Source organism: Alligator sinensis, unplaced genomic scaffold, assembly GCF_000455745.1.
Source record: "Alligator sinensis unplaced genomic scaffold, ASM45574v1 scaffold1590_1, whole genome shotgun sequence".
Taxonomy (NCBI): domain Eukaryota; kingdom Metazoa; phylum Chordata; order Crocodylia; family Alligatoridae; genus Alligator; species Alligator sinensis.
In genome coordinates, this window is record NW_005843414.1 from 106,112 (window position 1) to 121,091 (window position 14,980).

General features: G+C 42.8%; 1 protein-coding gene across 1 annotated transcript in view; it reads right to left on the minus strand.

Moving 5' to 3' along the window:
- The window catches only part of LOC102367837 (inversin-like), a 108,822-nt gene extending 96,164 nt beyond the window's left edge, over positions 1–12,658 (minus strand). Inside the window, exons 1-2 of the mRNA XM_006038624.2 lie at positions 12,624–12,658; positions 2,980–3,115 (exon numbers count right to left, since the gene is read on the minus strand). Coding sequence (XP_006038686.2) covers positions 2,980–3,085 — 106 coding nt within the window. The 5' untranslated portion in view covers positions 3,086–3,115; positions 12,624–12,658. The remainder of the gene's footprint in view (positions 1–2,979; positions 3,116–12,623) is intronic.
- Positions 12,659–14,980: the final 2,322 nt, after the last annotated feature.

Below are 14,980 nucleotides of genomic sequence, written 5' to 3' on the forward strand. Positions count from 1 at the left end.
GCGGGCTGGGCCAGGGTGCACTTGGGGTGGGCAGTGGTGGCAGTGCTGGGAGTGGGGGCTATGGTGAATTTTGGGGTGGCTGTAGTGCCCCACCATAGCTACCCTGCCAGCACCACTGCCGCCCACTCCAAGCACAGCCCCAGCTTAACGCCCTTGCCCCGCACACAAATCCAGGGGCACACCCCCCCCCCCATGCCCTCCCAGGGTGCACGCAGTGTGGTGGGAGACCCCCATGCCCCCCCAGATGAGCCATTTCCAGCTCCGTCCAGTGCCGTGCTCTGACCCATCTCAACTGGGCTATGCCTGCCCCTGCCCCTGCCCCAGCCTCCTCGACAATTTTTTCAAAGATTTTTCCCAGGACAGAGGTCAAACTGACCGGTCTGTAGTTTGCAAGGTCATCACACTTCCCTTTCTTACAGATGGGTACCATGTTAGCCCTCTTCCAGTTGTTCAGGACCACTCCTGAATTCCACGACTCTTTAAACAGCTTCACCAGGGGCCCTACCATGAGCTCAGGCAGTTCTTTCAGGGCTCTCGGATGCAGGTCATCTGGCCCAGCAGACCTGAACGCATCCAAATGTTCTAAGAGTACCCTCACCTATTTGGGACTGATTTCATATGGACTGTTGTCTTCCCCATCTTTCTCGGGCCTCTGGACAAGTGAACATCTACAGTCTGATTTCAGGAATACTGATGTGAAGTAAGTATTTAGCTCTGCCTTTTCACGAGGCTCAATTGTGGCTGCTCCCCTGTATTAAGTAAGACAGTGGAGCTTGATTTTTTCTTGCTCCCTATGTAGCTACAGAAGGACTTTTTGTTGTCCTTTATTTTGGTTGCCAGTTTGCTCTCCATGCCTGCCTTGGCTTTCCGTATCTCATACCTGCAGACCCTGGCCATAAGTCTGTACTCCTCTCTGGATGCCACCACTTATATGCTTATTTTTTCTTTTTCAGAAATTCCCTAATACGAGCCAAGCAGGTCTCTTTGCCCCTCTCCCGCTTTTTGACTGTGTGGGGATGGCCTCTTTTTGAGCACTGAGAACTGCCTCCTTAAGGAAGCAACACCAATCCTGAACTCCCAAATCATTCAGTCGATGGTTGTTGAGGGCCTTTCTGAGTAGTCTCCTGAGTTTACCAAAGTCTGCACTTCTGAAGTCTAGGACTTGTTCTACTGACTGAATTCCCAGCTTTTCGGTGGATGGTGAACCTAATCAGGTCATGATCACTGTCGCCCAGAGGACTGCCAATCTTCAGGTCACCTACCATGTCCCCCCCTTTGGTCAGCACTAAGTCCAGTGGCTCTACCCCTAGTCAGTCTTTCCATAGCCTGTGTCAAGAACAGGTCATCGATAGCTGCCAGGAAGTTGCCTGACCTGCTGGAGCTGGCTGAATGATCTTCCCAAAAGATGTCAGGAAGGTTGAAGTCACCCATGACAATCAGGTCTTTAGTGCTGGCTACCCCAGTCAGTTCCCTGGAGAATACTTGATCACTTTCCTCTTCTTGGTCTATAGTAGACTCTCACCATCAGGTCCCCCTCTCCTAAGCCCCTTTGTATCTTGACCCAGAGGGTCATTATATTGATGCCGATACGATATAGGACCGATGTATCGGTGCACCTCTACTTGTTTACTGATAAAAAGTTTGGGTACCTAAATCCTGCCTATCGTCCACTTGAGCCCAATCAAAAACAACAAACATCTCCCCATATGTAAGCTCTGTGAGAAGCCCAGTTTGGTAGGAATGCCACATGAGGCTCTGGGCCACCAGCTGGACAACCCTGATATGAAGGATGGGTGGAAGCACTTGTCTGCCTCTTCTGGTTGTGTCTAAGAACAGCAAGCCAATCATCTGTACTCAAAAGGACAACTTAAGCACTAAGGCTAGGAGAAGGATTTTAAGTTGGAAAACCAAGTTATCTAACTCAGGGCTGCAAGGAAAGACCTAAACTCTGGAGTGAAATGAGATTTCAAATGCATGTTCTCTCTGAAATCTCCTATCATCTTTGTAAGTATTCGCCTACCCAACTTGATGGATGTCATAAATCCCATTACTAGGGACTTTTAGGCACCCAGATCTTGAAGTGATATGCACAATCCCAAGTCAAGCACTCAGGTTCTATATACAATCCTGAATGTTACTCCAATAGCTGGGTCTGTAAGTCTTTTTGTGAATCTAAACTTCAATACCGTGGTACTTCAAAGGTCTTCACCTTCATTGAGGTCCAAAAACTTGGTCCGGTCCTCTGAAGTATTGAGCAAATGCAACTTCCACTGTCTCAACAGGAGCTGCAATTTAGGAATCTTAGAGACTTAAACTCAAAGTCTAGGATAAAACTTGTAAAAGAAAATTTAACAAAACTAATTTTCCTAAGTGCAAAATATTTGCCACATTTTAAAATAATAAACTATAGGCTGTATGTTCCTTGGGAAAAAAAATGGAGGATGAAATCTCAAATCCACTGAATTCAGACACACCAAAATTTCCCCTTGTCTCTTTCTCCATGTTTAAACTGACATAGCACACTCTAGATACTAATTAACAAATAGGGTTTTCTGCTTCTTGTGATTTTATTGCAGTAAGAAAACACTGCCCTTTCTACGCAGGGGACTTGGCTGGACAGACTGTTACCAAACCTTCCATAAAAGAAGATTCTCCTGACTGAGAACAACAAGCTGAAATTTCAGCCCAAAGGGCAATTTTTTCAGAATATTAAATTCCATGGAACAGAAGTCTTCAAATAATATACTCCTTAATCGTATCAACTACTTAATTACAGTGATAGATTTTTATTGCACATTTTTGCTTAACAACATCAAGCAAAGGCAGTAGATAATAACACCTGTATAAAATGCATCCAATTTTTATTGAGTGTACTTCCATTTTAAGATCAGATCAAGGACAGTAATACTGGGAATTAAAAACAGAAAAAGCCAGAGATTTTAAATCATTAAGACACACTCTTGTAAAGAAAACATTTACCTGCTATTAGCTTTTGGAGGGTGCTCTTATCTCCATTAACAGCAGCAGCATGAACTTGAGATGCTAATGAGGAATGATTGAATAGCCAGTTCTCTGAAACATTCATACTCTTTCCAGGAATTGTCACAGGCTGGATCTGCATCAATAACATTTTAGTAAGAATTATATAGTTTTGAAAACACGATTGATAGTTTAAAAGACTATTCAATCCAGACTCAACTAAATTATACATCAGAGAATTATTCATAATTGCCTCAAACAAACACCACTAAAAATCTCTGTAAATTACAGTACAAATATTTTACAGCTGAACAAAATACATTTAAGGATTTTTATTACAAATGCTCCAAATCAGCAAACAGTCATCTTTTTTCCAACACTTAACATTTGATATGTACAATACACATAATCATATTATTCCAAGTAAAAACATTATCAAAGGTAGTGTTTTTCAAGATCATAGCCTGGGATACAGAGAAAGACTGTGATCTGTCAAGAATCATACAAAGTTAGCAACAGACTGAGAAATTTAAACCAATTTTCTAAATCAGCGATTCCCTAACTAACTAGTGTATGCTGCCCTCTGCATTACATGGAGGTAGCAGAGATTAAAAAATACTTTTCTTAAACTAGAAAATAATCAGAACACATGGACCTTAATGACCAGTTCTTCTATGAAATCTTATATTCTTTAGCTCGTCAGATAAAATGAAATATTAAAGAACTGTGTTATAGTACACTATATTTCATATATTTGGCTTGCTACTACAACCCCTCAATAACACGAAAGAATTCAGTTCCTGCCCTTCATGCATCTTCTCCAGTTTCTCTCTCAGGCTCAGCATTTTTGGAATCTCCTCACTACTTGAGCAAATATAATCTGCTGAGGATATTGTTCCAGTGGATATTAGGGAGTGCTCCCAGAGGATGTTTTTGGAGGTGAAACCAGAAGTAACACAGTGCTGTGGCAACAAGCAGAACCTTCAGTTAATGCTGTCCACCACACTGGTTACTGCATGGGATGTTACCATGCAAAGAGGGAGGGAATCCTGACTGACAGCTAATATAGTTACTTTTCTGGATGATACCATATTACAGCAGTGGCTGCCAACCTCAGGTCACAACCCAAATTAGTATTGGGGGGGGGGGGGGGGGTGTGATTCTGCCCCTTGCTGTGCCCCTCCCACCTGCAGGGCTCTCTCAGAGCATGGTTCACACAGCTCTTGCAGCTGCTGCCCCCCATGATCCTGGCCCAGCCTGGGCTCTGCTGGTACCACCAAGCATGAGTGAGTTGGTGGCAGCGGTGGGGGTCGTGACTTGGATTTAGGGTTGTCACAAAAAAGGGTTGGGAGCCACTGTTCTACAGGGTGTGTTCAGTTTCAAGAAAGGGAGGACAACTCTTGAATTTCCAGAATATTTGCTTTTGGTGCATGTTACACCAACGTATTCCTACTCCTGTACATTTATACCTTTGCTGCAAAATATTTGAACATGGATTATAGTTCTGGATTACAGTTAGTATATTAAAGTCATAAAGTTCTTAATGCTGTGGTGGCCAAGCCTCAGCATTCTTAGTATTGATGACTCTGAAACTCATGCTAAGCTCAGGCCTACTCACAAAAGTTAAAATACAGAATACTGATGCTAACTACATAATACAAAAGGAAGTGAGTTCATGGCTAGGCCATCTGAGAAGAAATAATGAAGTATCTCTTCCAGCTTACCTTGCTATATTCTGGATGGTTTCAGGCAGGCTCCTAGTTGTCTGGTGTGTAACCGTGTGAAATGTCTATCCTTTATTAATTAGTGTGGTAAGTATTTATTTTGCTATAACTCGTGTTTATGTGCAGGAAGAGACGTTCTCCACATGCGATAGGAGTCTCCTGATTTAGTTTTGTTTTTGTTCTTCTCTCATGATTTACCTTGTTTTCCAAGGACATGTATGTTTTTCCTGGTGGTTAATCAGTTTCTTGATATGTTCCAAACTGGATAACCTCTTGTCACTGAAGAAGGTAACTCATTCAAATTAGAAATTTCTGATAACCAATGAGTAGGCTGATTAACAGGATTTTCCTGTCAATTACTGCTTGGGACTCTCTCTTAATTTACACAACTAAAAGAATGCTTTGAAGAGGCTGAACTAAGGGTATAAAGAAGGCAGTAAAACAGCAAACAGCCCGCATGTTTCAAGAGTGAGAAATCTCTGACATCAGTTGCTGATGCGCCCGACTTACTCGAGAAGTCAAAAAGAAACAGACTCTTTGGTAAGAAATCATCACCTTATAGCTGATTACTGGACTTTGATTTGGTTTGGGCTCATTTCACTTGATTTTGAATACTTGTAGTCAATAAAGCCTTTCTGTCACTCATTGAACAAGGTGTCATGTCAATCCCTGGGCTAGTCCGGAATCCTAGATTTTTATTTGCTAACAGTACTCAGTCCAATCAATGTATGATGTCCCGTAGGCTTTTGTTTTTGCCAAGGTACTATCAATCCTTTGTATCCTACAGACACATTGAGTAAAAGTCTTTGGAAACATAAGCTGGTGAAGACATTGCTGTTAAAATCTACAGACTTTGATTCTTCCTTCTGCCCTTTGCAAGAAGTTTGTGGGGCTTTGAGGGCAAGGGAGCAAGGAGAGACATTCTGCTGCTATCAAACATCCAATGTTTAGCTCAGCATTTCATCAGTATTCCTCCTAATTTGTCTTCTCTCCTGGAAGATGGTGTTTGCAAACTTGTTGTACAGCAGAAATTCTAGTCCGTCAATCAGGTTAGTTAGGGCAACCCTTTCAAGTCCACCTCCCTAATTCTTCACTCTCTGATATCCTGTTTTGTCATATCGATGAAATCTAAACACATGACACGTGTTTTTATTTTGATGTGTCCAGTGTTCTTGCCAAGTACACACCTGTAGTTTGAGATGCTCATTTAAGAACTGTGAAACTGAACACATACCAAAAGTATGCTTCAAACTGGGGCCTTTGTATGACAACAGAAAATAAGGTAAGATGGTGCTTTTCTTTTGCCATGAAGCTTAAAAAGGTACGTTCACTGTCTGTGAAAAACTTCCAGATCAGAAGGGTGAGCCATCCCATCCAGGAAGATATGACCAGACAGCCCAGCTTTGAGGGAAGAGAATACATGATACAATTGCCAACTGCAACACAGGACTGAGGAATCCATAACAATGCTGCAGGGATATGAGGAACAGGAACAGAGACAGGTATTACAAGAAAAGACAGGGGGAAAAGGGAGCAAGACTGTTGACAGAGGGTCTTCACACAGTGGTTCCAAACATACCCCACATCTACAAAGGCCTGTTCCTCCAGCATGCTCTATCATCCTATAAATTATGTGGGATTTAAACATCTGTAGGGGTCTTGTGCAGCAAAAAATTCCAGAGGCTGTGGTAGGCAAACAATGCTTGTTTCAACCTCTGTGCAGCCCTGCACAACCCATGACTGATTCAAAGAGGAAGAAATAGAAAAGGGGCACCACAGGCAACATATACCACTATAATTGAGTCAGCCGGTACTATTGATTTTTGCTTTTCCATTTCATGTTGCACTTTGGTTTAATTATTTTAGGCTTACTAGTTTTGCACTGCAGTACATTCACACTGCAGTTTCCTCTGCAACTATTGACAGGCAGATGGCCTGCCTTTGCTGTGCTTGTATACTTGTCTATTTAACAAACTTAGTTCTCCAAATAGCATCGGTTGTTACTGTAGTATTTGCAAAGACCAACATTCACATTTATACAAAAACATTTTATTAAAATATTAGAATCACAAATCACTTAAAAGTAAAACTGATAACAGGTGAAAAACCACCAAAGATGTATAAGTTAAGATACAAGCCTTTACTCAATGCAAATAAAGATAATACCAGGTACAATTTTACAAGATAAGTATCATAGCAGGCCCCATGCTTTATTTGAAAGTGAAACGACAAAGTAGACAGAAAAATAATACCACAACTCCTCTGGTTAAATGTAATCAAGAATTCATGTATTTTTAATCAGATACTCAACCATCACCTGCATAGTCAAGATGTGGGCACACCTAGCATCCCTTATACGCCATGAACCTGTACTAGTGCTGGTGTGTGTACTTTCTGGTTGTGCAAACTGATTCAGCAAATTGTATTTATTCATGTGAAAATACTTGCCTTTACCCTCAGAAATGATCTGCAGAAAACAGCAGGTCATAATTACATATGCAGCATTTTGTAAAACTGGATGCAAGTGTGGCAAAGGCAGAACCACCTTAGTTTCAACCTCCCAAATCCATCACAATCCTTTAACTGCTTAGGATGTAACTGAATTTTCTTTTTGCAGGACCTATATAATCAGGGCATGCTTTTATGAGCCATTGTAGAATACAAGCAGGATTCCTCAAAATAACTTATCAATGGGGTTTTGGTGGACAATTTCACTAAGAGGGGAGTCTATGCAAATAAATGATAGCTCCCATTACTGCTAAGTCATGCACCTTTCTCATATCAGTGTTAATGAACCTGCTCTGTTACCTACCCCATAAAGCAAGGCTGTAATATTCCTTCTAATTGCTTTCTTGTAAAGGCAGGCAAACCCCTCCTAACTACTATTTCAGGCACCACTTTGTGAATTGCACTGCAAACCTCTACCACCAATTATTCAAGAGTCAACTTGCCAGCACCAAGCTAGAGTTACACTTCTAGGGGGCCATAGCAACACATTTTTGCACTGACATGCTCCCTCAAATGAGTTCTCTGGGGCTGCAGTGTTAGAGCAAACTTTTCGCATTCTAAGCACATCTACTTCCTCATGAAGAAGTTCCAGAGCCATGTACTTATCCCATGTCTGCAAGACAAGTCAGTACAGTGTAATAGTTCTTCTACTTTAGAAGTACCACCATACACATAAAAGCTGCAGCAGTCCGTTCGATGCTTCAAAAAGGTTCCTATACCCACAGGGTGCATTTAATTTAAACCAAATTGATTTAAATCACTGGTCAGGAAGCCTTGATTTAATCACTGTTTTCTACGAAAAGTACATTCTTGTTTGATATCCTTTATTCATTTAACTTCTTGAAACTTTGCACTTTTAGAGAAAGGGAAGGGCTTGACTGCATGTACACAAATTTGCTGAGGCAAGACGGCTGGCGGGTGGGTAATTAGGTCTGTTATCTCTCATCTCCATACACTGCTGTTAACAAGGATGTTATCTCTGGAGACAACTACCTCTTCCCTATTCCTGAAGAAGTGTGTTTGTACCCAAATGCTTGCAAAGAACAGTTTTTCCAACTATTCAGTTGGTCTAATAAAAGATATCACATCTACCCAAAGAAGGCTGGCTGCCTATGATCTCTGGAGACACAAATCCACAGTTTGAGAACTGAAACTAAGCATCACAGAGATGCTTAATGGGATCTTCTAGACTGAGCACTGAGTCCCATTGTGTAAAGTGGTTTTATTTAATCTTTACTAACCTATATAGGAGCCTCTGGGAATCCCGTAAGATTGATCCCCCAATATAGCCTATGGCCTGTTGTGACCTATTTATAAAACTTCTAAAAAGGTTATATATATATTGTCTCAAATAGTATATAATTAGAAGTTATAATTCCCATTTCATGATGACATCTTTGAGCTTTAACATATCTTAAATTAAAACTATCTATATGTTTAGCTTTTTAAAAGCATCTTAACAAAAAATAAAAATATGATTAAATTTAAAAAAAATCTGATTTAAAGAAAAAAAAATCCAATTTTTAATTTAATTTTTTTTTAATGTTGATTTTTATCCACCCTGCATATCCATCAAGCACCTTTTGGAAGGCCGATTCGACAGCAAAGACACTTGGCCAGAAATGAAAAATGGCTCATTTAATAGATATGACTTAGCCAATCCATATTAGTAGCCTATTGTAAGGAGTCTGCAGAACTGGACCAGCTTCATATAATGATGGACTACAGTTCACTTCTGCTCTTGGGACCATGAAGAAAGACAAGCTGTCCTACAATAGACCAGCAACCAATATTTAGAAATGCTCCACTCTGCACAAAGCTGGGAAACCAAGCTCCATTATCCTCATATCACATAAGATATGGACCAACAGTGTGGACTAGGGTTCAGAGACAGAATATAGATAAGCCCAGGCAGACTTGCATGGGCATAAACCAGAGCATAAGCATACTCTGCTACTGGCACACTCTTAAAGCACGCATACTAATTACTCCTAATGTATCTAAAACTCCAGGAAAAATAGTCATCGTCATGTGTGTCGTGTCCGTCCCCCACCCCCCCAAGGTTCTATTGTTGGCACAATAAAAAAGTTCTTCTACTAATGAGGAAGAATGACAACTAGCATTGAAATTCCTGTTGACATTTTTCCTTAAAAGTTTGTTCTTTTTGTTAAGATTCTTCAAGGAACAAGAATTTTTTTTCCGGGTATCCTCTGCCTCCTTACTTAGCTCTAGGGAATTCTTATATCTTCTTTATAGTGCAAGAAGAATAGAGAGACACGGTATATTTTTATTCAAGTTGCCACGCCTGAAAAGCACACCAGCAACTTGAAACAATTCTAGCCTTACTCTATTTAAAAATTGACCATTTCCCCCATCTCAAGAAGAACCATAAAAATCAGTCAACTTATACATCAGATCAACCTATACTTGGAATAATATGGCATTATTGTATGGAGCAGGTAACACTGCATGACACCCTTAAGGGCCAGCCATTAGAGGATGCCACATAAGTTCACCTGTTCCTCCTCCATACTGGGAGAACATGTAAGCCTACATGTAACCATTATGGGCTACAAGGGCTGATCTTTAAGGGTGCCATACAGGACATTCTACTCCATCCAGTTGATAGCAGGGAGGCAAGCTTAGACTGTGTGGAGAAGACCCACAACGGGTGAGTGACTGAGACAGGAACACTGCGTGTTCTCAGCAGTCCTTTGCCCATCCCAGTCACCTGCTCACAATCCCTGGCTCCTGCCATGCCTCCTACCTCGCCTGCAACGTCTTGGTCTTTTTAAGTTGTAAGTTTGAGAGGCTGGTTTCAGAAGTGGGATAGCCTCTTGCTGGGTACATCATCTCCCTCAGGGCTCATGGAGAAATGCCTCTAACTTTCCTATCATCTTCACTCTCTGGCCTCCATAGACTTTGTGAAGGTCTTGACCTCTCCAGCCTTGACTCCTTTTTTCTGTCTGGCTGGGCCCTCTAACTCAGGTCCACAGTTCTGGCTATGATTCACCAGTAGGTTGCCTCACCCTGCCAGGCAGCCTCTCTCTGGTGCTCCACGTCTGAGTTGCAGTGATTCAGCTTTTGGTGCCCTGCACTGCAGCATCTCCCTCCTTTCTCAGTGGACATTGCTTCTCATCCCACACAGATACTCTTCCCACACCTTCTCTTTCAAGCCTTCAGGTCAGGGCTTAAGTATCCAGGCATCCTTCCCTTCTCTCCATGGCTCACCTAGGATCACTTGTTAACTCACTAATCACCTAATTTATGGGCCATCCTGACACTATCTGCTTTCTTACAGCAACCAGATCTCACTTCCAAACCTGGCTCTCCTCACCCTCCCTCGCCTGAACCACTCTGAACCTTACCCCTCCGTCTCTCCCTCTCCTCTTGTGTTCAGTAACAGGATACAGGTCCTGTTACATATCCTCCCCTTGCTCTTTTCCACTGATGAAATGGGTGGGTGTTCAGTGTAAATCTTTGTACTTTCTTGAAACAAAATCTGCATTCACATTTTTTTCTCCCCAAGCGATGTTCAACATTAAAGCAGTATGGCTGCAAGCTTAAATACCAGCTTGTGAGTCTGGCATTCTCTGTCTTCATCTGCTGTACCCATTGAAGTGAGGCATGGTCCATTACCACTGCAAAATGCTGCCCTAACAGGTAGTATTTTAACATTTCTATCACCCACTTGATTGCCGGGCATTCTTATTTGATTATGGCGGAAGCCTCATGAAATCACTGGTCTCTCTCTCTTTGTCACCCTCCTTTTGGGTCAACACCATGTCCAGGGCCCCATCCAATGGATCGGTCTGCACTATGAATGGTTTTGAGAAGTAAGGTGCATACAAGGGAGGCAAAGGGCTCTCTTTACCTCTTAAAAAGCTCTCTCAGCTTCTGCCACTCACCTTACTTCCATGGGGGCTCTTGCTCATATGCGCTCAGTTAGTGGTGCCATGCATTGTGAAAAGCAGGGCATTAACTTACGGTAATAATTCACTAAGTCCAAAAATGCCCTCACCTGCTTCTTGGTTCTGGGCTGTTGGTAGGCGTCCAAGGCCTCAACACAGTCAATGAGGGGGAATAGCTGCCCTTTCCCAACCTGGCCTCCCTGGTAGCACATTTCCTTTTTCCCCAATCACACACTTCCTGGAATTGGCTACAATTCCAGGACTAAGTTTGACCCCAAATCCTTGCAGCACCACTTGGAAAGTTCTGAGATGTTCTTCCCAATTGGCTGTAAAGATGATCATGTCACCTATATATGCAGCTGCATAATCCTAATGTGGTCATAATATCTGATACATTAGTTAAATATCTGATGCATTAGTTACTGAAAGGTAGCCTCAGCCCCCTTTAGCCTGAACAGCCTTCATTCAGAGCCTCCACAGATTGGCAAAAGCAGTCTTTACCTGATCCTCTGGTCCTAATTCCAGTTCTTCAGGGTACAGAGCAACCTATAAAGCTTCCCTTGCCTTCCATGGTTTCAGTAGGTTTATGTGGTAGATCTGCTTGATTTTTGTCTACCTGGTTGGCGCATCTTGTAAGTCTACTGATGTAGGATTTCACTGGGTCCTTGCCACCATACGAACTATCTTGACTCCTGATCAGGTAGTAGGACTAAGATTCTATCCCCCACTTCAAGCCTCCATTCCCGGGCCTTTTTATTATATTGCGTCTCTTGCCGAGTTTGTGTTTCCTGCAGCTGCATGAGCCTGCTTTCCCATTTGTCCTAGCATTTCCCTGAGCTATAGCACATATTGTACTGGATTTCTGGCCCTGTGAGGCTGCGCTTCCCATCCTCCTTTAATTAAATCCAGTAACCTCCTAGGTTGGCATCCATACAATAGTTCAAATGGACAAAAACGCATTGAGGACTGGGGAGCTTCCCTTACTGAAAACAGCAAGAGGGCTGGCCAGCATCTGTTCCTAACATTGGGGCACTTATCTCCTTATCATGCTTTTCAGAGTCTGATTAAATCACTCTACCAGCCCATGTTTGTGGGTGGCATATGGAAGTCCTCAGATGTTTCACTTCCAGCATCTCATGTACCTCCCCAAATACACAGGACAAAATTAGTCCCTTAGTCTGTTAATATTTCTTGAGGCAGACCCACTCTCATAAAGATCTTCAAGAACTCCTGCGCCACCTCTGCAGCAGTTACAGCTCTTAGGGGAACTGCTACAGGATACCGTGGTGCATAATCCAATAGCACCAAAATGTACTGATATCCTGACAAAGTTCCTTGGGTGATATCCTGATATGCCCCTTTTACGCAAGGGGCATATGATGTCCATGGCTACCCTTTCAAAAGGGGTCTTGATAAAGGGGAGAGGGACCAGTGGAGCCTGGGGCGATTGGCTAGGGGCTAACCCCTGACATACAGGGAAAGATTCACAAAAGTCTCCCACCTTTAGTCGCAGTTCCAGCTAATAGAATTTCCCCCTGTTCCCCACCCAGCTTTTGTCTGTCTTGTCTTAAAAGGCCTCTCCAATTCTTTCATGGTGCTAAGAGATTACTACATAGATTAGTACAAGATTAGAGCAATGTCAGTCTTTAGTGTTGTCTAGATATATGCATGTTGAAGTTTAAGACCAAACAATGACAAGGCTGTGTTTTAGTTGACACACCTTTTTTTTTTTGCATATATGTAGTACGATTCACTGAAAGACATCAAGACATTTTACGTATGAATTACTTACAGGTATTACCTTTAATATACAAATTCTCATACTGGATACCTCAAGAAAGGTATATTTAAGTCTCCAAATCAGTGACACAATTTGTACAGACTTAAGATATCTATGGCCAAAGTGACTTTCCCAAGGTCTATGACAGAATCAAGAATTAAATCCAGTTCTCTTAATTCTTAGCCACAGAAGAACATAATTAAAACTGAGCACTATGAATTTAAAACTCTAGTTTTGTGACCTTCTTTGCTTTTCCCTACTTCTTTATATGTTAGAAATAGCAAGAATGCTGATTTGGCTGAATTCACCCTAGGTGGTCTTAGGGAGGCCTAAAGCTCTGACACCTGCTTGGAAGAGCTGTAGTGCTGAATCTCCCTTTCCCATGTTCGTTCTCCAAAAATATTTAGCTGTTAAGTTAATAAGCAGGTGTTCATGAAACACAAACATGAATTTCAAACAGACTGATTAAAAATCTTGGTACCACTCAGTTGATCAGCTTTCATGTTATTGGTTCCAAGGTCGCCATTTCATTAGTTCTCCAGTCAGCAATCTAGACTAGTCAAGACCTGCATTTCTAAATGTTAAAAATAAGCTTTAAAAAAATATTGTATCACCACCACACCTTTCTTCTTCTGTATCTCTCCCCAGATTATTTTTGGAGCACAAAACACTTCCAGCTCCAGACAACAGCTCCCTGCAGAGGTGGTACAATTGCCTACCCTGGAAATCTCAAGAGGAGACTAGACAGTCACCTTGCTGGGGTTCCCTGGCCCTTGTGATCTTTCCTGCTTGGTGCAGGGGGCTAGGCCCGATGATATTCCAAGATCCCTTCCAGCCTTACAATCTATGAATCTATGAAAAATCCTTCTTCTAGTTCCTTTTAAATTAATTTGTAGGAGGATGGGGGATAGATGACCAGTTCTCCTAGTACACTGAATGCATAAGTACCTTCACTGCAGAAATAGTATGAATTCATAGATAAATGCAATGCAAAATTTAGAGGTTTAAACAAATGCACACATTAAAAAGGTAACTAAATTGCTGCATTCATCTAAACATATACATGTGGTTTGGCAGGATCCAAGCTTAAAATGTAACTTTTACCCATTGTCTGTGGTAAACTTGGTACCATGAGTGACCTTGTAGCTACAACAGCCCAGGAATTATGCAAGAAGCAAGGATTTCTTTAGGTGGTATCTTACTGCACCACTGTGTAGTCAGGTCCAGTCTATGGCCCCACCAAGCCCTGGGACCTCCTGGTCAAACTCCTCATGGCTCTGGCCCAGTTGGCCAGCTATAAAACCAGGAAGGAGGATCTGGCTGGGGGGGAACCTGGGCAAGTGTAGCTGTCTTCCTGTCACTCCTCCCAAGCTACCTTGACTCATTTAGGGGGCAGTGCATGCTGGCCAGTGTGCTCTGCTCCTTGTCCCTTTCCAGATCCCTTGTTATTAACCTGTGACCTCAATCCCATTCCTGTTTTCTTTTTTGCTGTGCCAAGAAGCTTATAGTCTCTCATGATGGGCCAAAGCCCACCACCCCATGGCACATCAAATATGCCTGTGCAGTCAAGATAGCTAGACAACCTTCCATATGCAAAGCATTCTTCTTTTACTCACCAAACCTGATGAAGAGCACCTTGCATTCAAAAGCTTGTCTAACTCTATCCCAGCTGTGCTATTTAACACCCTTGCCTCTTGCGGGTTACATTTCCCAGTTTTTTCCCCTAGGAATTCATTGGTTTAGAAGGGATCTGCATGAGGCCCTGAGAAGGGCTGGAGGCAAGGAGGGGATAGGCTTCCAGGGTAAGGCACGAACAACGCGGCGGAAAGGCAAACAGGCCGGCAGCGCAAACCTAAGGCGCTCGGACTCCCGCGGCAGTCCCATCCGCAGCGCGCACGGCTTCACGGCGGCTCCTTCGGGTTTGCAAGCGCCCGCACGCCCGGCTGCGTATTGCCCACCTCCTGCCCGCAGCCGGGGCGGGGCCGCGCGAGCTGTCAAGCGGGGCCATGTGCCAGGGCGCGGGCCCGGCGGGAGCCCCGGGCAGAGACCCCTTCCCCCGCGCTCCACAAAGCGGCCAC